The following is a 23,133-nucleotide window of genomic DNA, read 5'->3' on the forward strand; positions in this document are numbered from 1 at the left end:
TTTACATCTTATGTCTCATGACTAGGGTTGTCGTAATAAATCTAGAACCGGTGTCTGTCCAAAATTCCCCAATGCCCTTCCTGAAGGTCAGTGGAACATTTTGAGATGACTACACATCTTCCTTACAACTACGTGATTGTCATATCCAACAATCGATTGAGGAGAAACAGACGTGAGTGAAGCGTCTCGTGGACAGGCATTCACATCTGTTAAGAGATAGTTGGAACTCTTTGCACGGTGACTTGATGATACTCGTTAACCGTACCAACAGCTGTCTTATACTCATCTCTTCGTTTCTCCGAGTTTATCTGCATCCGCTGCTAACACCGCTGTATGTACTGTGAGTTCGTGGTGAGCGCCTTCGTTTCAACCTGAAGTTCGTGGCACAACGCTCTGCTCGTTCTGACCAGCATCCTGACAAAATTATCGAAGGCCTAAAACAGGGAGATTCCGTTGTCGAGCTTGCATCCTAACAGGATTATCGAAAGCCTGAAGCAGGGAGATTTCATCGAGCTCGAGCTTGTGGAGAAGCTCAGAGAAGGTCTGGGGCTTATTGCTGGCGTTTGCTATGTTCTAACCATGCATCCTGACAGGATAATCGAAGGCCTGAAACAGGGAGGCTCCATTGAGCTTGAGCTTGTGGAGAAGCTGAGAGAAGGTCTGGGGCTCATTGCTGGTGGTATGCGGAAAGAATGTCCCAATCGAAGCGATGCGCTGGGCGGGCTGAGAACTGCAGGTTTGCAGAATTAGGTATTCAAGTCAGTATATGGTCCTATTGGTTGGCAGAAGACAAAAAGAGTGAAAGAATACTTGTATTGTTTCTTATCTATATTCCTTCACACCGCAATCAAGTCCCACATCCACCTTAAGAGGGTGAAAATATCCACTGGAAACGCGTTGGTGATTGTTTGGGTACGTCTAGGGGCTTTCATACGAACGGCACTACAGTCCTCCTTCACCATCCTATCCGTGACGGCATCAGTGAAAGCATCTTTCACCCCACACTGGGCTTCCTGGCGCCGGAGACCGGCAATACCTTTGGCCTAGGGCTTGGCAGCTGCCACAAACTCTCGAGGCCGCTCGCCCACACCTTTTTTTCCCCATCACAAACTGCACTTCTGACCGCGCCGTGTGCTTGCATACGCGCCTCCACCAGCTGACGCTCTCTGTGACCATTGATAGGTGCCCCCCGTGTAAGTGGGCTGTTTCTCGGTGCATCTCACCGAGATAGGTTTCTGAGCTCCGAATAGCTCAGCGAGACTTCCGTCTCACTCCCAATCTGTGGTCTTGTCTTCGGACTTGAACTGCAGTGCCGGAACCTGACTCAGCTTCGACTGGGCAGTACACCTGGGCTAATAACCTGGGTTCTAAGAGTGTCATATTGCTGGCCTCTTTCCACCTATACACACCATGTCTCACCGACATGCCTCCCCGGCCTCTGGCCCTTCTCCTACTGGGGAAGTATCTATTAGCGAAGCACAGGATGTGCGCAACTCCCGCGAGCAGTCCGTAACCATGCACGATGACACCTTGAAGTGGTCCGACGTGTCGTCAGTTGATGAGTCTCGTGGTGGGTCTTATGCCATCGAGGAAGATAAGGACATCATGCCTTTCGACCCATTAGTAGGTGAGGGCTATCATGAGACTGATGACATGGAAACCCACGTGGAGATCGAGCCTTCCAGCGCAGTGATGGGTGGTGACGAGCCTAGTGGTTCTGGTGCCATTCAAGAGGAAATGGAGATTGACCCTTCGGAAGAAGTCGTGCAGGTTGCGACTGGCGAAGACATGGAGATTGAGCCTTCGGCAGAAGTCGTGGAAGATGTGCAGACTGTGACTGGCGAAGACACGGAGATGGGTGATAATCCTGGGACTGGCGAATCCAAAGAGTTGCCCGAGCGTCCGAAGCACAAGGAGAAGAAGACGCAGGCAGTCCCTACTGTGCCTAAAGAGCATAAGCTGTTTCAGTTGAGCTCACTGCCTGCTTCGATCCGCAAGCAGATCATGGATCAGGACAGCGACATTTACGCTGATATGACACAGATCACTTCAACCATTGGGATGCGAACTGACGATATTTTCAGCCTTCGGGGCTCCGACACAGCCCCATCGCAGCCATCTTGGATGAAGAAACAGGGCAGGTTAGAATGTGTCCTAGGGTTTCGAGCGATGGAAGCCATGAGCACGGGCAATTTTGTCGGACACATCCACGAGCTTGCTCCGAAAGAAAAGGGCAAAGGTAAGCGGACTGCTGCTGCTGAACCAGCACCGAAGGTAGAAAAGGCGAAGGACGTCATCAAGGTCTCTTTCTGTTCTGACAGTCAGTCGCCAAACATCGAGATCACCACGCGAGCGGACGGTACCAAAGAGGGAGGTTCTGCGAGATTGATATCCACGCGCCTCTATCTTTCTGGAGATGTCGACTCCTCCTGGGACAACGACAAAACTGCAGCCATCAACACCTCGACCGAGCCTGTTGGTACTCACTTTGACGTTGTCGGTAAGTCAGGCAACACAGATATGGCTCACATGAGGACAATGGCCGACGAAAACAAGCTGTTTGCCTTGAACATCGGCCTCAAGCGAAAGCCTCAAGTATGGACCGGAGTATCTGTTGCAGAGGTTGAGAAGATTCTCGTTCGCTCACACAAGGAGGGTGAACTGGCAGGGACACTAACTCGAGATCTGATGGTCCAGCATCTCAACAAGTCGGATATGATGACGATCTACTTACGGGTTAGCAACCCAGAGTCAATGGCGCAGCTGGTAGAATTCGTTGACTATCTCAAGCGGGTCGGCGGACTGGCTCAGGAGTATGGCAATTTCTGGTACTACCGGCTACGACTTGCGAAGGCAGGGCTCAGCCCCGACGACCTCCTCAAGCCCGAGTTGCCTAGATACAACTTTCCCGTTCCACGCTGGTTAGTCACTACGTGGCAGTTCGAGGAGACGGTAGATAAGAGCGGAAAGGTATCGTATTCTAACCCACAGCCTTACTACTGGGTCCCGCATAAGGCCTTCCCGCAGTACCCGAACCCTGACGAAGCAGCCTTCCTACTGAAACTCGGCGTTTTGGGCGAACAAGCTCGACAAAAGCGAGCCCTGATGGAGCTTGTCCAGACTGGGGGTGAGACCCTTCTCCGGGGTATCTTCAAGAAGATGGACGACGACCAATCGTCTGGAACGTACATTGTCCAGGTCTTCCTATCCAACAATGCCCGAACGGGAGAACGCGGGATCAAGATGCCTGACCTTGGAACGAGGCTCCAGCTGGTCATTGATCTGGTTACACCGGCGGCCCCAACACCAGCCACACAGCAGAAGTTCCGTGGAGCAGTTACTGCAGACATGTTCCACAACAATGCTGCATTTGCCTGTGTGGTGAATGGTAAGCAGAAGGCTCTGAAGCATCTCAGTCAAGGCCATTCCTACCCGGTATGGCTCAGCTATGTCATCGACTCGGTCCCATTTGCTCGACAGATGGGTGGAGTGCAACAGGTTCAAGCCATCGATTCCTCCAACAAAGGTGACGGCATTGATCTCAAGGCACTTTGCTTGTTCGACGAGAATGTACCTGCGTTGTACACCAACGCTTTGGCTACTAATCTGGCTCCGATGTCAGCAGACTACAAGTCATACCTCGACGAGAAACCAGAGGGTAGCAGGTTGAACAAGGGACAGACGGATTCAGTCATGGCAGTTCAATCCTCTCAGTCTGGTCTGGTCGTAATTCATGGACCACCTGGTACAGGCAAGTCGACAACAGTGGATACCATAGGCCAAGCAATCGTCCCCCTAGGCTGCAAGGTCCTGTATTTGGCTCCACACAACGAGGCTGTGAACAACCTGTACGAGAAGTTCGACAAGACCGCCAAGCAGGATGCCCGCGTGCCACAGGAGTCTTACCTTCACTTCACCGGCGCATATGCAAAGGTCGACAAGATGAAGAAGGCAAGAGACGACAAGGCAAAGCAGCAGGCTGTGAACCAGGATCCGGAAATGAGCAGCGCGGACGCGGATGCCATGGCTGGCGCTGATAATCTAGCAATTCGCTACGCCCGTACAGCCCTCACCAACCAGTCAGCGACTCGAGACGTGGATTGGGAGTTTGGCAGCAAACTTCTCGGAATGATTGAAAAGTGGGCAAGCACTCCAGATCATCCTCAACACCATGATGCTCAGGCCTACGTCAAGTGTGGCGTGGACATTGGCTACATTCACGATCGCGAGGCGCGGCGAGAGAAGCTTCAGGATCTCGAGAACTTGGAGTGGAACCTTGGTGTGTACTATCTACGAAACCATGTCAATGTTTTGTTCTGTACAAACTCCACGTCGGCGCATCCTCTTCTTGTTGCGGCATTTGCGCCTCAGTTGATCATCATGGACGAGGCTGCGCATGAGTCTCTTGCCGGCATGATGGTGCCGTTCGGTGCATTTGCCCACAGCACTCTTCAGGTGATACTGGCTGGGGATCACAAGCAGCTCAAAGGTGTCTTCGCAGCCAAAGACTCTAATCTCGGGCATAGCATGTTGTCTCGCAACGTATTCCAGGAAGTTGCCGAGGATCACCGCAAACTTCACGACGTCCGTGTTCTCTACGAAGGCTACCGCATGCTGCCTGAACTCTACGAATTCACGAAAGGGTTCTATCCAGAATCCATGGGTCGGCCAGGTCTTGAGGCTCACGCGAGTTGCAAAGACATGTTGTCGGATCTACGTGCGATTGTGAGTATGTACTGGCAAGACCGCCTACGATCCTCGTACGAGGGCTCGCGTGTTCAGATCGCACTCGACGTCAATGGCAAGGATGAATCCGCATTCGGTACCACCTCCAAAGTCAACATGAAAGAGGCTGAGACCATTGTCTGGTTGATCAAGGACATGCTCAGTTATGTGCCCGATCCAAAGGTGCATGAGAAGCTGATCAAGAAGCCCCATCTTCAGACCGTCAGGATCACTTCGGCCTCTATTGGAGTTGTCTCTGCCTACCAAGGTCAAGCCATCGAGATCCGCAAACGACTGACACGGGAGAATGTGACCGACCAACATCTCATCATGGTTGCCTCAACGGGTCAGGCCCAAGGCAGGGAGAGAGACATAGTGTTCTTCTCAGTTGTCATCAACAATGGAGAGCTTCGACCAGGCCACGACAGTGTGGTTCCCATTGGGTTTACAGCCGATGACAACAGCATCAACGTCTCGTTCTCGCGTCAGCGTATTGGGCGATATGTTGTGGGTGGTATGCAGGCTCTGATACAGATGTCTGAGGACAGGCACAAGATCTCCCAGAGATACGGTAAGTTCTTCAGCTATCTCAGGTCGCTAATGATCAAGAACAGTGTGGTCTCGGCGGCTGAAATGAATTTCATCATGGACGCGGTAAACAACCCACAGCGAAATGGACCTCGGGAGGGAGATGGAGATTTGAATCTCGTCTGGTACTTCAAGAGCATGTGTCTGGAGAAGAACGTCATCGATGGTCAAGGTGGCTCTTCTAAGGCAGGCCCGAAGCCAGATCGCCCCCAACGGACAACCGACGTCCACCAAAACGCTTTCGGCGAAACTCCGAGGCCTTCCCTTTCGAACTACAACACTGTGCCACAGCCGTTGGATGCGGACTTTAGTGGTGTAGCTCAAGATGGGCTCGCACCACCACCCAAGAAGGCTAGGGGAGGTCGAGGTGGCGGCGGTGGAAATCGAGGCGGCGATGGGAGTCGAGGTGGCGGAGATCGTGGTCGGGGTGATCGTGGTGGTGGTCGGAGTGATCGTGGTGGTGGTGGTCGAGGCGGCGGTGGAGGTCGAGGCGGCGGTGGAGGTCGAGGCGGTGGAGGCCGAGGTGGCGGAGATCGTGGTAGGGGTGATCGTGGTGGCAGAGGAGGTCGAGGCGGCGGAGATCGTGGTCGGGGTGATCGTGGTGGTGGTGGTAGTGGTCAAAGTGCGTACAGCGTAGCCTGAGGATCTCGGTCTTCTCACAAGAGGTCTGTAAGGATCTTCAATACACGCACCATGTCACTGTTACAAAAATGCACGCTCTCATATGACCCCCAGAACAATTCAGTGTTGTGCTACGCGTTCCCACATCATGTCCCCTTTCACCAGTGCAACCAAATCCTCACTCGTCTCTTGTCTCGACATATATGTACAGCTAGATATCTCTACCTCTTTGCGGCATGTTTGGCTTCTTGAAGAGCACAACGTCACCGCATCAGTGCCTAGTGCCCAGTACCCAGCTCACCCCAGCTCACCCCAAAAGAACCCCCCCACAAGAACACACATCTCGGCGCCTCCTCGGAGCCACAGGGAACAATAGCAACCAGTTAACGGTTGTTCATCCCCAACACCACCAGTCGACACAACGAACAATGTGTACGCCCACAACAATACCTAGCAAAGTACGCACGCACGCACGCACGCAAGCCGCCATGAAGACATATAACCCCCAACCACCCTGATCTTTGCATCTCTAAACCTCTATTTGCTATATCCACGCTCACATTCGCAATACTGTCACCCATCGATATCTACACTCATCGACTTGCCCAACTCGAACTCCAGAAGCATATCGAAATGTACACACTTACACTCACACCCCTCCTCACATCACATCACCACACCCTCTCCACCCTCATCGAAACACTCACAACTACATCTACATCTACATCCACACCACGCCGCCCATCCCGCAAACGACCGCACAAATCCCAGCCACAAACGACACACACACCCATGGGCGGCATGCAGTGCGCAGTCATGTGAGCGTGCTTGTTCTGCGCGTCGAGGAGGGTATGGGATGAGAGCGCTGGTCGCTGATCGTTTCCCCGGTTCTTGAATGATGGTTTATAGTTTATGGTATGTGGGATTTTCTTTTCACGAGGCTGACGTGTACTGACTGGATCAAGTTGAGCGGGGTTCACTACATCGTACGTCGGACGTTGAGCGTTGGGGGCATGAAGGGTGTGTAAGACATAGCGTTGCGCGGGGGAAGCGAGTGTGAGCCATTTATTCTTTCATTCATCCATTCATTCATTCACCAGCAAGTCACGCGCAAACACAAACAATCCCAACGAATACACCATCTCAATTCTCAATTCTTGATTGACAATATGCGTGATTTCTGTGTTTTGTACTTTGATAGGTATATATGGTGGTATCGAAAATAGCCACTCATCTACACAGGGAAAAAAAGGGGGAGAGACGAAGAAGAAGCTAAGAAAAGGAGATACTCGCTGATAGCGACATGGAAGTAGCCTCGCCTCATGAGGGCATACATCTACAGGACACAAAAGGCGATAAAGATATTTGGCGAAACGCGAAAAGAAGAAGAGAAAAAGGTCCCAACTTCATCCCTTCCGACAGTAGGTAAAACTCCGTTTGAATTCCAACGCCGTATAAAAAAAAACAGGCAATGAAGCCTTGTGTTGACCAGAAACTCCGCGCCTGTGGTAAGATGTTTAAAACCAATTGAGCATTATGCCAAAAGACGGTCGTTTAATCGTCCTTGGCACTAGCACTCACATACCCGTCATCAACCTCGTCGCCCCGCTCAGCAAGCCCGACAAGCACCTTGGTCGCATCTAGACAACTCCTCACAATGCGACGACGCGCCTTGTCTGACAGTCCGCTACGCCGCCCCGTCTCGTGGCCAACCCACGTGCGCAGCGAAGCGGCGATGCGCTCAAGTCCAGAGCCAGTTTCGGCATGAAGTGTGGCATCCTGCATGAAGCGTGTTAGGACTCGGTAGCCTGCGACAAAGCTGAGCAGCGTGATGGTGGGTTCGGGGAAGTAGGTGTTGTTGACGACGAAGATGCCGGGGTGCCGCGCTTGTGCAGATGACGATTCGGCAAAAGAAAGGCATTTGGCCAGCGTAAGGGCTTTGCGGACGTCGACCGCAACTGAGCCGTCGCCGACCAAGTTCATGAAGCCAACGTCCTTCGATTGAGGTGCTGGTAGTACCGGTAGCGCACGAAGGGCTGTTGCGATGCGTGCATTGCGGTCGTCGTCGAACACAACTGCTTGGGCGACTAGAGCTCGTACTTGAGCTTGCGAGTTAGGAGGAGAGGATCGAAGGGCAAGCTCCAAGTCGGATATGACACCCTCCTTGGGCGATTCAGCCTTACTACCGAGGTAATCCGCAAGGCCCTTCTTCAGCACGGTGCTTGAATACCAAGCGGCAAGTGCATCCAATGGTGAGCATATGTCAAAGTCCTCCACAACGCCATCCATGGAAAGGTCAACGTCCGTCTTTTCGGCACTTGGCCTATTCCAAGCAAGATTGTGCGCGCGTTGTACAATTGCAGGGACCAAAACTTCGTCACATTGTCGTTCAAGAAGAGCAACCAAGTGCTCTGGAAGACGTTCCGCTTCGCTGTCCTGATTCGATGCTGTATTTGCGGCAATTTTGTGTTCGCTGCGAGCCATGTTCCAGTAACTCTCTGCCAGTTTGGCACTAAAGTGGTCGATCCACCACGAACTGAGACCTGCATTGCCGATTTCCCAAAGAAGCACTCGGATGTGCAAAGCCTTCAACATGAGACTTGCTGGTGTATCTGGCAATGTACCTGATGCCACCAGGGAAAGAATTAGGCGACTCCAGCTGATTTCTGCGTCACCTCCTGTGAGTTGAGCATCGAGTGCAATGGTCCAGGCTTTGACACGGGCGGCCTCTTGCTCCTTCGTAATGCCAGTGAGATGTGCGTACCACTCCCAGCCAATGATTTTTCGTGTACTGAGTTTGAGGGTCTTCAAGCCGAGAGCTGCCGCCTCGAGGATGAAGTTGTGCTGAGGAACCCACACAGTTTGAATTGCCGTTAGCCATGCCTTTCGCCGGACTTCAACCGGAGATGCAAGCGATGGTGCAGGCGTCAGAAGAACTGCGGGCGCGGCCTTCTTCTTTGGCTTCGCTTTGAAATCGAGTAATGGCATGACCAGGTAGGCAAAAGCCCCAAATATCAGAAGGAGCTTGACGATGGGGATCTGAGTCGTTGAAACGCCGAACGAAGCTTGCGGGGCAAGAAAGTGATGGAGACTGATTGGCAGTGCAAACAGACCACGACCTCCTGGCTCTTCTTGTGACTGCTCGTGCTCGACCATACCCTCAAAGACCATCAGACCAGCCAGCGCGCCGACCATTAGTTTGCCCGCCATTGCTCCGCCGCGTCGTCCATTGACCATTGGAGGTCCAGGCATGACTGAGCGGTTGGTTCCACCGGAGTAGGGTGGATATGCAGGCGCGTAGTGTGATTGTGGGGGCAGTCCTCGTTGCAGGGCGGCAATGTTATCCGGTACGGGTATCATCCCCTGGGGAGGGCCAGACATTGGCATTCCATGCGTTGGCGTGTACGGTTCCTTGTGGTATCTGGCGTTATCAGGGGTGCCGACGGCTGCGTGCATTGACATGGACCCAGACATGGCCAATTTCTCGTAGCTCTCTACCCGTCCCTTCAAAGCGGTAACCTCATCTTGCAGACGCTTGTTACGCTTCTCCAAATGTCGGATATACTCGGTGGCCTTGGACAAGACGGTGGCTTTGTTCAGCTTGTGCGCAGGGGTGAGGCCTTCCAAATCCTCGGGGTCGTCTTCCTCTTCTGTGCCGTTAGGGCGTGACATGACGCGAAGGCTCGGTACACTGTCACGGAGAGCGGCAATCTTGTCGTTGAGGTTGTTGCGGTATCTCTTCTCGATCATGTTGTGGGCTGTCTTCTTGGGTGGCTGTGACCGCTCTTTCTTGCCTGATCGTGTCGAGTCGTCGGGCTCGTCTGAATCGGACGATGCCTTTCTCTTCTTGCTGCTGCTGATGGGTTCTGGCGAGGAGTGGGCTGACGACGAACTGGCTGGTCCATGGCCGAGGGAGCTGGGGCTGTGGTGGAGACTGGGTGTGGAGATTGCTGGTGGCGGGGCGGCAAAGGCTTGCTGGTCGAAGCGAGACGACGAGAAGAGGGTGTTGTCGCCCATTTGCTGCTGCTGCTGTTGGTGTTGTTGTTGCTGCTGCTGCTGCTGTTGCTGCTGTCGTTGTTGCTGCTGCTGCCACATCGAGGGCGAGTAGTAGCCGTTCTGCTGCTGGACGTCTGCGGCGACGGGGGAGCTCGACGCATTGCCGCTAAAGTCGAAGGCTGGCGGCATGTCGACGCTCTGGCCGAAGGAAAAGGGCACGCCGTTGGACTGGGCAAACAGGGAGGCGGCGGTGGCCATGGCATTGGACGCCATGGCCTGCGTCTGCTGGCGGGGGTCGAAGACGGGCGACTGCTGCTGGGCGGGGCGCGGGTAGGCGGACATGGGCAGCTTCGCGTCGGGGTTCTGCGAGACGGCAGCGGGGTCGTAGTGCATCCACTCGTTCCAGTTGCTCAGGTCGTCGGCGGGTGCGACGAGCGCCATGTCGTCGCCCGGGGCGGTGAACCACGGGCCACGCATGCCGCTGAAGGGGTAGTTGCTCGCCAGCATGGGGTCCTCCATCTTGCCCGTATTCGTATTGCGGCGCGGCGACGGCGGCGAGGGGCGGCGCTGGGGGCTTGCGGGCAGCTTGAAGTCGTCGAAGACGCAGTACGGGCCAACCTGCAGCAGGACGCCATGTCAGCAAAGCGGTCACGGGAGCGCGGTGCGGTTCGCAGCACGCACGGCGATTCTCTCCAGCTCGAGCCCGTAGTCGGGGCTGCCATGGGCGTCTGAGGCCATTGTGCTGAGCTGTGTGTGTGCGTGCGTGTATGTGTGGACTGGCCGGCGCGCGGACGGCAGCAGAAAGCGAGGACAGGCCAGCAGGCCAGGCAGGATGGGCAGAACAGGCAGGCACGACGGACACGACGGGCACAACAGGTATACCCGCGACGGGCAGGCGCGACAGGGAGTGGTGGTAGGGAAGGGGCCGTCTTACCAGCTGCAACGAGGCACGGAATCAGGTCATGCCTCTCGCCCACCAGCTTCTCGCGATTCGGGACGGTGCGGAGCCTGCCGTTCACTGTGCGGTCCAGAATCCAGAATGACTGCAGGACGGTGCTGCTGCAGGGCGGGAGGACACAGCGCTGCAACACTCGCCGGGGTTTGCACTGCGATCGTATGATCATGGTCTGATGGCCGCCGAAGCAGGCTGGCGTGGCAGGGGGCTAGCCGCACGCCGCCGCCACTACGGCCATCTCGTGCTGCTGCGCGACGACGCCATCGTGTTGCCAGGCGAGCGTCTGTCTGGTGCTGCCTCAGGCTTGGGGTATCAAGTATTGAGGGCGTTTGTCCGCGTCCACGTTTCGAGTCCACATGTTGTTGAGTGAGACGCCAATCACCGTCCACCATCACCACCGCTGGGCCTCGTAGACTCGTAGACGTCAAGCACGCGTCAAGAGCCACTCCATCCGACGTCAACGACATGTTTGGCCCTGGATCTGAGACGAACATGCCAGATCCCCTGCCCACATGGTGTTCCTGCGTCTAGGGTGCTGCCGGGAACGCTACTGTCGCGGGCCGGATTTAGGTCACTTGTCGATCATGTTTGCTTGTTCTCATATGTCTGCCATGGCCGTCGTATAGTTGCTACGTCTTGCGTCTCGCTGGGCTCTGTTGTTCATTTCCCAGTCGCTCGTCCATCATGTAGAGGTTCTGCTTGTCAATCAACCACCAGACGTTTCCTATCCAGTGTGGGTTATTCCTGGACGTCAGTCGTCTGTCATGTCCAACCTGTCCCGTCAAGATGCCTGTCAACGCTCTACTACGCTCTACTACGCTTCTTTAGCGGTGGCCGTTAAACCTAAACTCTAGTGTCGCACAAGGAAGATAAGACTTCAACTTTTCTTATCTGGAAGAGATATCGATTCTATGCGACTCTTTGGCTTACTATGACTCCCACATCGCCACTTCAGCTTCCATCTTGCAGTATGCACCCACCCACTTGTCCAGAAACATCCACAACCAAAGAACTATTATTCAAACAGCAACCACAGCTGCTCCCGCTAGACTTTGAGACACACCAACAGATCTAGCATCACTGTTTCACATCCTCTACTTCGTTCTTCTGCCTGTTGATACGCCATACCTCATTGCGGAAGTAGGCATCTTGCCTCCACGACCACAATAATGGTGGGTAAATCACCCGGCAAACCGCGCCAAATCTGACACAGGACTAGGTCCGGACCGTGACAGACGACGACATCGGCCTGAGGGTGCTCCGCGAAGGCCCAGCAGACGCACCCCAGATCGTCGAGTACATCCACACCACGTTCGATCACCCGATGCCACTGACCACCCCAGCATCGTCGCCGTCCATGGCATCGGAGCTCACCCAGACGATACCTGGTGCAAGAATGTCGGCACAGCAGAGGATCCGCGCTGGGTCAACTGGCTCGACGCAGAAGATATGCTGCCAGCTGTAGCTCCGTGTGCGCGCATCATGCGGTATGGGTACCATTCGCAATGGTTTGGGGCAGGGGCGATGCGGCAGAAAGTATCGACGGTGGCACAGCGGATGCTGCTGGCCCTGCGGCGGAGAAGAGTGGTGCGACCTTCGATTTGACATGTTTTTTTTTCGTCGTCGCTGACCAGGACACGCATGACCAGGACTTCCCATTCCGCCCGCTTCTCTTCATCGCGCACTGTTTCGGCGGGCTGGTCGTGCTGAAGGTAAGTAGTCGAGCTACTGCATTCAGCGCGTGCCTACAACTAAACTCCCCAGGCGCTACTCGATGCCCAGCTCGACGAGAACGACTGGCCCGGCATCTTCGCCTCGACAACTGGGCTAATCTTCCTCGGCACGCCCTTCCGCGGCGCCGAAGGAATGAGCCAAGTCGAAATGCTCGAGGCGGCGCGCCGAGAACACCACCCAGATGACGTGCAAATAGACATGCTGAGCATACTGCAGCCAGGGAACGAGTTCCTGCAGGAGCTAGTCGACCAGTTTGGCAAGACGCGGCGGCAGGCTAATAAGGCGCACGTCGCGTGTTTCTACGAGCTCAAGGTTAGTAATGCGGGGAGGATCGTGGGGGGGACGGATCGCATGGTAGGTTTGCGGGTGCATTGTCTATCTTACTGGGTCTGATTATGGCTGCAGAGATTCGTCGTCAGTGAGAGCTCCAGCTGCCTCGATCTGTCGGATGCGACGAGCAAATTCTCACTGTCTCGGACGCATGGTAGGTTGAATCAGTTTGGGAAGCCGACTGAGGAGGATTTTGAGACGTTGGCGGATGTGATTAGGGATATGGTTGGTGCGTCTCCTGGGCTTGTGATGGCACGAATACAGTGTAAGAATGTGGTGTAGTAGTCGGTGATACTTAGAGGAAGTTGATGGGATGCAGTAGGTGATTGCAAGCGCAAGATTGATGTCAGTCTGTGAGATGCCGGAGCTTGAACTGCTCCTACTTAACAACCTATCAACAAAGCACCCTTGAGGAACCACCATTCCCTACAGCCTTATCGGGATATGCAACATCCAACTAGCAACCAAGTCTGCACGTCCCCATCAGCGTAAACCCAGCAGGCTATCCAAGCTAATAAATAGGTCCTCAAAAGCCCATCTAAAGCAACCATCCATAAAAGCAATCCTATGCCAACCTCACAACCGAGGCTTTGTAGTTTTCCACCATCGACAATAACATAGCAGTACGCGAGTATCTTCTGTGGCCATCCCGTCCACCGAACTGCCACTCACTGCCCCTTGATCATTCACAACCGACAGAGAAAACCCGCAGACACACCACATAAAGACGTATCTCCCTTCTGCGCAGCACACGCCAGTGCCTAGCATAAGTCGGCTGACGTGCAAGGCTCTATAAACACACAGCGGTTGTAGCAGAATAGTGCTGAAAGAGCGATTCATAGTCATTAGGATGGTTGTTTGCAAGTATGAGCATGTCATGACTAACACACGGCTCAAGCAGATACGGACATGGCTCTTGAACGTCTTTATTTGGCGCTCACGCATGCCGGCTGACGGGAGATGGATATTTTCGCGTTGGATGGAATATACTGCGCATCATGGTGAGACGTGACAGCGCCTGGTTATAGAGAAGCTGGACGTTTCTCGCTGGAGGAATGTGCTGACTGAGACATTCTGACGGGTCGAGATTTGGCATATGATACGGGACTTCCACACCCTTTCGCAGAAAACGAGCTAGTGTTTGATGGTGCGGTGGAGGTTTTCTGTCGCGCTACGAGCTTTTCGGTGGAGATGGAGGTAATACAGTTACTTGATGCACTCGGTGGTGTGGATATGTAGTAGAGGGCGAAGAACGGTGCGCTGTTTGTTATTATGTCGAAGGCACCTTCATTCGCAATTGGAAGCGAGGTTCTGGAAGAAGTCAATATAACTGACAGCCCATCGTATTAATACCAGTCGACGGGTAGAATGTAGCTCTATTCCTTATAAATGGATATCGACGGGGGTTTCAGCTTCAACCATAGGTGTTTTACCGCCTGGGGTATTTACTTCTATAAGAAGCCAAATTGCAGCGGAGAAGATGTATCAGCACACTTTGAAGAAAGCCATTAGTGTTGAGCGTATTACCACCTATACTTCAGCGTTAAATCCAACCATATAGAACTCTCACTTGTTTCTGATCGTCAAGGCCATGTCGAGTTCGCCAGGATCTGGTATGCAAAAAACTCCCTCAGGCTATCAAAAAGTGTTGGGAAGCAATCACTCAAGATATCAGGCTTTTTGGTAGCGGTCTCATTGCTTTGCACAGGAAGACAGCCAGGGGTATCGCTTTGAGCAAGAAAGTGTGGGTGTATGTACAAGAACTGTAACTTTGAGTTATCATAAGGGAAGTTAAGCTAGATTCGTTGGTAGCTGTACAATAAACGTGTTATATCCTAAGCAGATAGTAAAACGCATGTGTCAGGGTAGAATGTAGATATAAAGGGTTGCTAAGGTACCTGGTTTAATAAGTACCTTTCCGTACAGATAACTCGTTGCTAGTACATATCATGCCCTCCTCTCCTTCGGTACACAACTCATAACATCAATATATTACCTTAACGAAGACGATCTGTAGTCACTGAGTATTCCTGGTCCTAACCCAGCGGTTCCCGGCACCGCGTAAGGCATAGTCTGCAAACTTCAAGTGTTTGCCTCTCTATCACTTGCTCTCATCGTTTCGCAACGGATACTCAAACATCGACAAACAGCATGCAAAATACATACGACCATAGGACGTTGAAAACAAGGCTTCCCGTTCGCTCAGCCCTATTTAAGCAACGCACCGGCGGATTAGTAGCTTGGTTGGTGACAATAAGCGAATTCCCGCTGTTGTATGTTTTTTGCTACCGAGTGGGGAGTGTCTTGCTTGTTTTTGCCAAGTCTGGGTGGTTGGACGAGGTCGTTGTGTGGAGAGTAGCGATGGTGGTTGAAGTCTGCAAGAGTGGTTGGGCAAGGCCAACTGCCCCTTTAGCATGTATCCACTCCTCTCCATATCCATATACAGATGTGAAAAGACATACGAGAAAAGTCATGTGGGATTGAAGGATATCTTACTGCGTAGATGACTCGTTGCCGTTAGTTATCGTAGTCAGCAATAAACCCTTGCGACCTTTCCCCTGATATACAACAAGTCACAATAACTTACATTCAACAAACACCGCCTTATTGATATGATGCACACAGTTCAGTCAATTAGAGATAGTCAGAATATCGGGACTTTATCCACGTCTAACAATGTTACCTTTTTTCACTCTCGTGGTTGACATCTTTCTCCATTCACCAGTAGGACAACAAGGATTTGCCAACCCACCTAAAGATCACTAATTGCTGCTGCTTATTCGTATATCTCCACTTGAATGCGTAAACAATAGTTAGAGTCTTTTGCATGTCTTCGCGATCAAGGCAGACTGGCCATACATATCGCAGTGTGGCTCTCGCGGGATGCACGCATAGGACAAAAATGCATATGCTCTACTATTCCTAGACCGTCAAGTTACTTCATGTCTGAAAGGGATATTAATGTTATCGACTTTCATATTTACTGGCAATATAGTTCACTTGGTAAACAGTAGTGTCGTTCATCCCCCAAGTGGACGTGACGTATATCTAGGTGAGCAAGAGTTTAGCAGGAGTGCAAATGATGACTTTAAGTGGAAATGGTTAAAAGCCTTGTCCACATTGCAAGGCTAGACGATTCAGTCCAGCAAAACATGTCCATTCGTGTCTCCTTCTCGCATTCTATCAACCACGCTACGCTTTCAAGTTGCCTTGAGCCCCCTATTCATATCACACTACGAGCCAGACCGGAACTCCCACCGCAGAGCACAGGTGTTCCTGGAAGCCATCAGGCCGAACCGAAGTCTGCCCATAGAGTAGCTTTCTCTACTCCATCGCCATGAATGGTATATTCATACTGACCTCGAGGCGCGAAGGAGATTTATGTGATAGCTCGTTTACATAAGCTGTCGCTGTCTATATCCCCTTCGAAACTGTGTTGATTATACGTAGACACCCCCTTAGAAGCAGCGTTGGTTGTGTGTCGAGTGTATTCGTCGACCAAAGAATCTTCCATGGATGGCCCAAAGTTGGGAAACTAAACTTCGGTCAATGGCTGCCCGGGCTTTCGAACGCGCGTGCTCGCATTGGTATATTGAACAATCGGTGAGTCGTCAAGAGGTGATTGATCAGCTCTGCTTCTCTGCTACTATCACTGTGTACTCGTACTGATATTTGCTGTGTGTCAAGAAGGTGGGAGTAAGCTCCTGTATCATGTCGGGATATTAGGGGTTTAACTGTATTGCGTCCATGTAATTCTATATCAAGCATGGATACCAATGACGAATACGTCGAAGATTTACAAGAATAATCCATACCAATGACATTGCCTTAAGAGACGAGGAGGAGCTGGGTCATGGAGCCCACACCCCCTCAACTGTACGAATAAAGTTGTCATCCAACAACCAGATTTTCAACACTTCCTACCCACCGGCGGAGGAATTATGACAGTCTAGAATATATTGGGGCCTTTCTTGTCCTCGGCAGTGTTATCAACGTGAATGAGTGCAGCGTACTCGTATCTGCCTTAACGGTGGCGAGAGTTGTATCTGCCTGGCAAGTTGTGTACCCAAGCAACCCTCAAACTCTCGACAAAGCGTCATGCCTGCAACCCATCACATAAGCTATCGGAGCCACTGCATCACCACCAACGGACCACGCTCGTTTGCGAGGCTCACACTGAGTTCCAAAACAGACTGTCGCGTCACTTCAGATCGCAGCGATAGTCTGAGGCTACTGGGTATGCTTTACACGGCTAGATATGCGCTTCGCCGGCATCTTTCACCATTATGTGAAGTTTATTTGCACCCAATGAGCAAGGGGACAAGATGACAAGTCACTCCCCAAACACATCACAACACGTGGTTGATCACGATCTCTCACTAACAGAAAGTCTGCTCAATACCCACCCTCCCATGTCTCTACCGAGACATCAATCCAACTAGTCACTCTCCAGAACATGTTGGGCTCACTGCACTTGGCTCGATCTGATCGATAGGAACCTCATGCATTGGCGCAGTATTGGAGCCCCTCGGGATAGCCACATTCAGCAAGTTACGGCTGATATCCTCCCCCCCCCTCCCCCTGTTCCCAGGCGTAAAAGATCGGTGCGGCACATACAGAATCTCGTAGATCTGTTGGACAGTCCACCCGCCCGGGTAGGATTCGAAAACAAAGGAACAGCATGACAGACGTAAGAGAAATCAGGTTTTAGCATGTTTCCCCCGCAATGATAGTGCGAGTGGTCATGACGGTCCAGTCCTCCAGTTGCCTGATTCGCACTTTGCTCAAGAGGCTATGATACACCGCCGCCAGGGCACTTGTCTGACATGGTCGCCGCAGGACTCCTGCCAGGTAGGTAAAAGGAAACCTGTGAGGAGTCTCCTGACGTTCTGGCCTTGCCGTAAACTCACCGTTGCCGCGGACCTCCCAATCGTACCTACATTGTGCAAGACTATCGATCGCCAGCCGCAGATTCGAGACCACCCCATTCCCCATTGAGGCGACCGATAGCATCCTGGTCCTGTACTTGAGTCCCATTCACCGGAGGCGATGAAAAGTGTCTTTGTAGATCCTACCAAGGCGATTATACCTCGGGATTCCTGCAACACGTTGCAAAGCACGAGCCCCACAGCTATCTGGGCGTAAAAGTAGCGCAAGAGCTCGCACAACTTATGCTTCAAGGCACATGTTGCACGTATCTTTTGCTCGGAACGAGTGGCCATTGTAAAGTGAGCAAGTAATGCACATGTATCGTACAGTGCAAGATAATGCAACCCCGTGCTCTGAGAGTTCGACCTCGCGAAAACTCTCTCTTGGAGCTAATACGCGCGAAAGTCTCCCGTTCGATATGCATGCGTCATCACATCGAGTTCCCGTAACGATAGCGAGAAAAAAACAGTCAAATTGCTTCTTTCGGATCTTGCCACGCCGAATGCGACGTCCCGTGATTGTGTGGCGCCAAATAGGACACTGGGCTGCCGTAAAAGAAAGCAGCCATCCAGCACACGGCAGATATCGAAATACCGTGATTCGTTGGTGCGTATTCAACGGCACGTCAGTGACCAGTGCTGGCGTGTGCATATCGGCTTTTGCCAGTTCACTACGGCTAATATCGGGGTCAAAGGGGATAAGTAAATGCCCTATTGCCGAAGTTGCCCACATCAGCCCTGTTACCGTTGTGTACCGGCAGAGGCAGAGGTGTCAGCGTGTCAGCATGTCAACTCTGACTCTGGTGCTTTTGACGATCCTGTGATCGTAATTTCGAGGTCTGGAAATGAACCGGATTTTGAGTCCAGCATGCATAGACGCTAAACCTTGTGGGAGTCAGCTTCCTGCACTCGAGCATCAGATCACTGCATTTTCGGGTCGGCATCGAGATTGGCGATATTGTGTGTGCAACGAATGACCCCACTTACGGTTCGAGATGATGCATCTCGCACAACGGATCAGGGCAGACTGATCTAAGATAGAGTTCACAGTTACTACCGTGCGGCAAACGTATGCGTTCATGACTCGAGCCCAAGTAGATCTGGAGTCGAAGGAAATTTTGGGATCTTACCGTCCTGGATTAGAGCCATCGGTTTCTCCCGAATCCGATCGCGCTGTTCAGCAATGATCAGCATCGCCCCATAAACCCGCTGATCTCCGTCGGAACTAGCCTTCTCGTGTGGAGACGTTTTCGGTACCAGGATCCGTCGAGGACGATGGAACTTTCAATGGCAACTAATTGGTCTTGCCTCTCGTCAGTTCGCAGGGCTGAACATCTGCGTTGGTACTACAGCTCATACAAAGGGAGATGTGGATGCAGAAGCAGGTCATCGAAGGTGACACAGCATCATCAGTCCAACCGAGTGGTTGTACATGGGAATCCAAGGCGTGGGGTGAATGGTGAGTGTTGTCAGGAGTGCTTCCATGATGGAGCTCGTGGATTTCATGGATCCCATGTCCATCAGCCCCAGACGAGCGTTGTGTACTCGCCAAAAGCGAAAGCGAGTTCAGTTCTCGGAAGAGGAATGCACGATGCTGCAGGGGCACCCGCAGAATTGGCGGGAGGAGGGCACGCACTGGCTGAAAGAGGTTGCGTCGAACGAAAAGGGTATCTGCTTTCTTTTGGCGAGTGCTCAAAAGAAAAACAAAAGCCGGAAAGAAACGGCTGGACCCTGTAATTACTCGGTAGCTGTTTCCAGCGGCGCTTACTAAGTTGGGGCAAAGCTCGAGTCAAAAATCCCTGAATGAGTGCAGATGCTGCAGAGTGGACTTGAAGCATGGGAAGCACCAGGGGTATGCATCATCAGCATCGCGTCGTGTGTATCCTTGATCCTTAATTATTTCTCCTTGCGCAAGTGTCCGGGGTGCAGACCAATATTTTAGATGGCGTGACCGATTTCTGACGCAACAAAACCCTGCACACACAAAAGTTGATGAACTCCAGATGGAGACCGACTCGTCACAAAACCATGTCTTTGGGACGTGATTCACTGATATCAGGACCAAAGCAGTTAAAATTCGTAAATTGATCAACAAGAAGTTACTATCGTCCGCCGTCATATTTTGGGAAGGGCAAGGCTAAAAGTAATATGTTGTCCTTGCATGGAACCTCCCTGTCGCATGCCGACCTGCCGTTTTCTCTACGTTGTGCATCGCGAGAGGCGCGCGTCAGGTTGCGAGACGACGGGTATACATATTTACGCCGATCTTGTACCAAAGAAGCAAATTCGCAATCGCCTGATATCCGCTTTTTACAGTGCCAGGAGCGTCGAGCGACATGAGAACGTACTGTGTACGGAAAGTTTACCTCAACAATCGTACGATACATCGAGCATCGACTTACACAGATGTGTTGGCTGATGCAGGTCGTGCTGCGCCGCCTGTGGACATAACGGAAGCTGGGCCTTAGAGCCCACTTGCCTGAGTAGGTAGTTAGTATGTGGATACGGAGGGGAAAGTGTGTTACGACGAGCCTTGAGATCAACCACAAGCGAAGCCGCAAAGTCTTGTTCTGCGAGCTTAAGAGCAAAAAGTGATCCCTCGTGCGCACCATTCAAGGGTTGCTTTTGCACTTATAAAATGCAAGGAACCCATCCGACAGCGCCTAACCCATCTTAACGAGTACTTGGGCGACAGCGGTTGTCGTTGACGCAGCCCAAAGGATAGAGTCAGGAATAATCGTTGTGATACCTAGTCAGACCATTTCCACATGGAACGAAATCGGAAGGGTTGATATGGTCCGATGAACGGGACTGCCATGTTGTGCTCCGCGGGTGACAAGAAAATAAAAACTGCCACCTTGCTTATCAGAACGATGTAAAATTTTAGGCTCTTCTGACCAGGATGCTGGTGTCCTAGGCACGGTAGATGTGGGGTATCGCATCTCCGCGAGATCGTGTTGCAGCACGCGACGGGAATACAAGATCGATGGCAGGTTGCCTAGACAGGGACGAAGCTTGCCATTCAGATCAGTGGCCATGGGTCATGCTGGGTAAACAGTCTGATATTGTCGACAGACAATACAAGTAGACGTCCTTGAGTGGTCTGGGCCAGTGATCAGAGTAACAATGAATGCACGAAGCGATCATTTTCATGTCAACCAGCCAAAGTTAACTAGATGGAGTTATAGCATCAAAAGGGGAGTCACAGTCAGCCTACCTATATTGTATTGAGTATTGAGTAAGGATTGTGATTATAAGGCACCCAGTCTCCCGTTGTTCGGCACTTCGACTTGAAAATGCGTCCTCAGCCTTGGTGGAAGATGATGGTTTGTTCAGTATACGAAGTCTCGCTTGTAGGCTCGATAGTTTGTTCCTTCTGACACTTCTCGTGAGTGATAGTTGTTGCCTAGCCTGATCTTGCGACTAAGCTGTGTTCTGCCGTGTCGCAACACAGGAAGTGTATGTGAAACACATCATGTTTGGCTTTCGTGAGCTGTGCCATGCTTCAAGGCACCGTTACATCGTGTCTTGCATGGCTCGGAGTAGAGCCTGGAAGGGGTTGCGACTGATCGGTAGCTCTACCTATTCAGTCTTTCTGAATGATTCATACGCCCTGGTTGTCACTTACTCGTAACCTATCCCCCAGGTTAGTTGTATTCTGTAGATCTATGCTCGTTACAATGGTGGGCCAGTGCAGCACAACACACCCTTTTGAAGTTGACGTCCAATTACCTCGTAATACCTGCCGTATGCGGATGACGTGATATTAACAACTATAATGCTGAAAATCCATAAGGGGTAGTGACCGTGTTTTAGTGGAGGATTGATAACGCAACCGAGCCTTCTACGCTGGTTCGACGTTGTGAATCACCGATCTTACTGACAGGGAACAGTGGTTTCGTGTCACGTCGGGAAGAGTACTCCGAACTGCTAAGCGCGAATTATGAATGTTGAGTTCACCGCAGCAAACGATTGCCATGGATCATGCTTGTCGTGTTCTCATTATTGTCGTGAGCGCTTGTTGCACTGAACACAACGTAAACTGTACGTATTGGTTGCACTATGCCTCGATATTGACAGCCGTTATCATTGTACGAGCATTGGTCGGGAATATTGTCCCGTAGTCCCTCGGTTGACCTGGTCAACGGCAATGGCAGGTGAGCTTTGATGTCTTTACGGCACTCTGCTCCGTTGATAACAAAGACGCGCAATCAACGTAGAAAGCAGTTGTCCTAGGTAGAGCAACCAGGGCAAAGGATGTGGGTAATGTTAAATTCGAGAATTCAGCCAATTTGAACGGAAGGCTTGTTCATAGTGTGGTTGTGTGGCGAGGATCCTCGGGTGATTTTCCGACTTGACAGCCGCGGCGCACATGGCGATACATAGCAACGCGGACTCGATTGGGCGAAGGCACATCCACAGTTTGGGTCCTACAACGACGAAGACACATTGCACAACAAACCTGTGGAAACAAATAGTGCACTTTGCAGCGTTGGCAACGGTACTTGAGGAGGTGACGTAGCGAGGCGTGTCGCAATTTTAGAACCAGTGTGAGACTTTCAAGAAAGTGGCCTGATGTGCTGCCCTGTATGTGCTGACGTTTGCGACTCGGAGCTTGCAGGCTTTATGAGGTCTCGAGAGTCGAGGAGGTTCCCTGGCCGGTAGGTGGCCGGGGGAAACGTCCGCTCCCCGCTGGCGCTTTCTGATCGTGCCGCCGCCGCCGATTCAGATCGATTGGGGTTGGCGCCATTCCATAACCCACCGGCGCAAATCTGGCAGCATCATACGATGTTCTGAAATTTCGATAGACTGAACAGTGTTATGCTCCCTTGGCGGGAAGACGACGGAGAGTCGAGGGGCACGCATGGCTGGGAGCAACGAGCTCCTTTTCGCCTCGACAGACAATGGCTTTGTCATCGATGTCGGACGGATGGTGTAACCCTCACGTATTCGGAAGATTCACGAAGAACAAAGTTTTTGTTCGGGAACTCGCCAGCCCTAGCGCCAGTTCGTGGCGTCATGAACGGTTTGGACGACAGGCGATCAATGGCTGATGCCCAACAGGCTGCAACGCCTCTGCACCGACAAGGCAGGACACACGGTGCCTCTTGGTGGTGGCGCTCGAGTGTCTCTATCCGCCCAGATGCGGTGCCAAGGTGGATGACATGAACGTGGTGGGATGTGCGAGGTGCACGTCGAATGTCCGGTCGGCAGTGATTCGTTCCACGCCATTGGGCTGTTCCCCTTCCGGTTTGA

At 52.2% G+C, this 23,133-nt stretch overlaps 7 protein-coding genes across 7 annotated transcripts; 3 read left to right on the forward strand and 4 right to left on the reverse strand.

The window, feature by feature from the left end:
* Nucleotides 1-1,410: 1,410 nt before the first annotated feature.
* On the forward strand, nt 1,411-5,955 carry P153DRAFT_399016 (uncharacterized protein; the record flags this gene model as incomplete). Its single annotated transcript, XM_033671693.1, has 1 exon — nt 1,411-5,955. One exon carries the CDS (start codon nt 1,411-1,413, stop codon nt 5,953-5,955), a length of 4,545 nt encoding a protein of 1,514 aa, XP_033521324.1.
* Nucleotides 5,956-7,018: 1,063 nt separating this feature from the next.
* P153DRAFT_368955 (uncharacterized protein) lies at nt 7,019-10,837 on the reverse strand. Its single transcript, XM_033668652.1, has one exon. It carries the CDS (start codon nt 10,447-10,449, stop codon nt 7,489-7,491), a length of 2,961 nt encoding a protein of 986 aa, XP_033521325.1. The 5' UTR covers nt 10,450-10,837; the 3' UTR covers nt 7,019-7,488.
* Nucleotides 10,838-12,104: 1,267 nt separating this feature from the next.
* P153DRAFT_265694 (uncharacterized protein) lies at nt 12,105-12,802 on the forward strand (the record flags this gene model as incomplete). The annotated part of the gene is made up of 4 exons (XM_033662866.1): nt 12,105-12,181; nt 12,229-12,472; nt 12,535-12,597; nt 12,650-12,802. Coding segments are annotated over 4 exons (537 nt in total), but the record flags the coding sequence as incomplete, so codon positions are not given.
* A 643-nt stretch (nt 12,803-13,445) lies between these two features.
* P153DRAFT_73488 (uncharacterized protein) lies at nt 13,446-14,043 on the reverse strand. Its single transcript, XM_033673369.1, has one exon. It carries the CDS (start codon nt 13,892-13,894, stop codon nt 13,526-13,528), a length of 369 nt encoding a protein of 122 aa, XP_033521327.1. The 5' UTR covers nt 13,895-14,043; the 3' UTR covers nt 13,446-13,525.
* P153DRAFT_359261 (uncharacterized protein) lies at nt 13,972-15,019 on the reverse strand (the record flags this gene model as incomplete). Its single annotated transcript, XM_033666856.1, has 2 exons — nt 13,972-14,260; nt 14,946-15,019. The coding sequence occupies 2 exons, from the start codon at nt 15,017-15,019 to the stop codon at nt 13,972-13,974; spliced, it is 363 nt and encodes a 120-aa protein (XP_033521328.1).
* Nucleotides 15,020-18,087: 3,068 nt separating this feature from the next.
* P153DRAFT_73535 (uncharacterized protein) lies at nt 18,088-19,058 on the reverse strand. Its single transcript, XM_033673371.1, has 2 exons — nt 19,008-19,058; nt 18,088-18,762 (listed from the first exon to the last, which is right to left on the reverse strand). Exon 2 carries the CDS (start codon nt 18,608-18,610, stop codon nt 18,119-18,121), a length of 492 nt encoding a protein of 163 aa, XP_033521329.1. The 5' UTR covers nt 18,611-18,762; nt 19,008-19,058; the 3' UTR covers nt 18,088-18,118.
* On the forward strand, nt 18,978-19,652 carry P153DRAFT_73528 (uncharacterized protein). Its single transcript, XM_033673370.1, has one exon. It carries the CDS (start codon nt 19,153-19,155, stop codon nt 19,612-19,614), a length of 462 nt encoding a protein of 153 aa, XP_033521330.1. The 5' UTR covers nt 18,978-19,152; the 3' UTR covers nt 19,615-19,652.
* Nucleotides 19,653-23,133: the final 3,481 nt, after the last annotated feature.

This window comes from Dothidotthia symphoricarpi (assembly GCF_010015815.1).
Source record: "Dothidotthia symphoricarpi CBS 119687 unplaced genomic scaffold P153scaffold_16, whole genome shotgun sequence".
Taxonomy (NCBI): Eukaryota; Fungi; Ascomycota; class Dothideomycetes; order Pleosporales; family Dothidotthiaceae; genus Dothidotthia; species Dothidotthia symphoricarpi.

Coding starts and splice junctions, on each gene's coding strand:
- P153DRAFT_368955 (XM_033668652.1), bottom strand. CDS start 10,449: ATGGAGGACCCCATGCTGGCGAGCAACTACCCCTTCAGCGGCATGCGT.
- P153DRAFT_73488 (XM_033673369.1), bottom strand. CDS start 13,894: ATGCGTGAGCGCCAAATAAAGACGTTCAAGAGCCATGTCCGTATCTGC.
- P153DRAFT_73535 (XM_033673371.1), bottom strand. CDS start 18,610: ATGTGGGCAACTTCGGCAATAGGGCATTTACTTATCCCCTTTGACCCC.
- P153DRAFT_73528 (XM_033673370.1), top strand. CDS start 19,153: ATGGAACTTTCAATGGCAACTAATTGGTCTTGCCTCTCGTCAGTTCGC.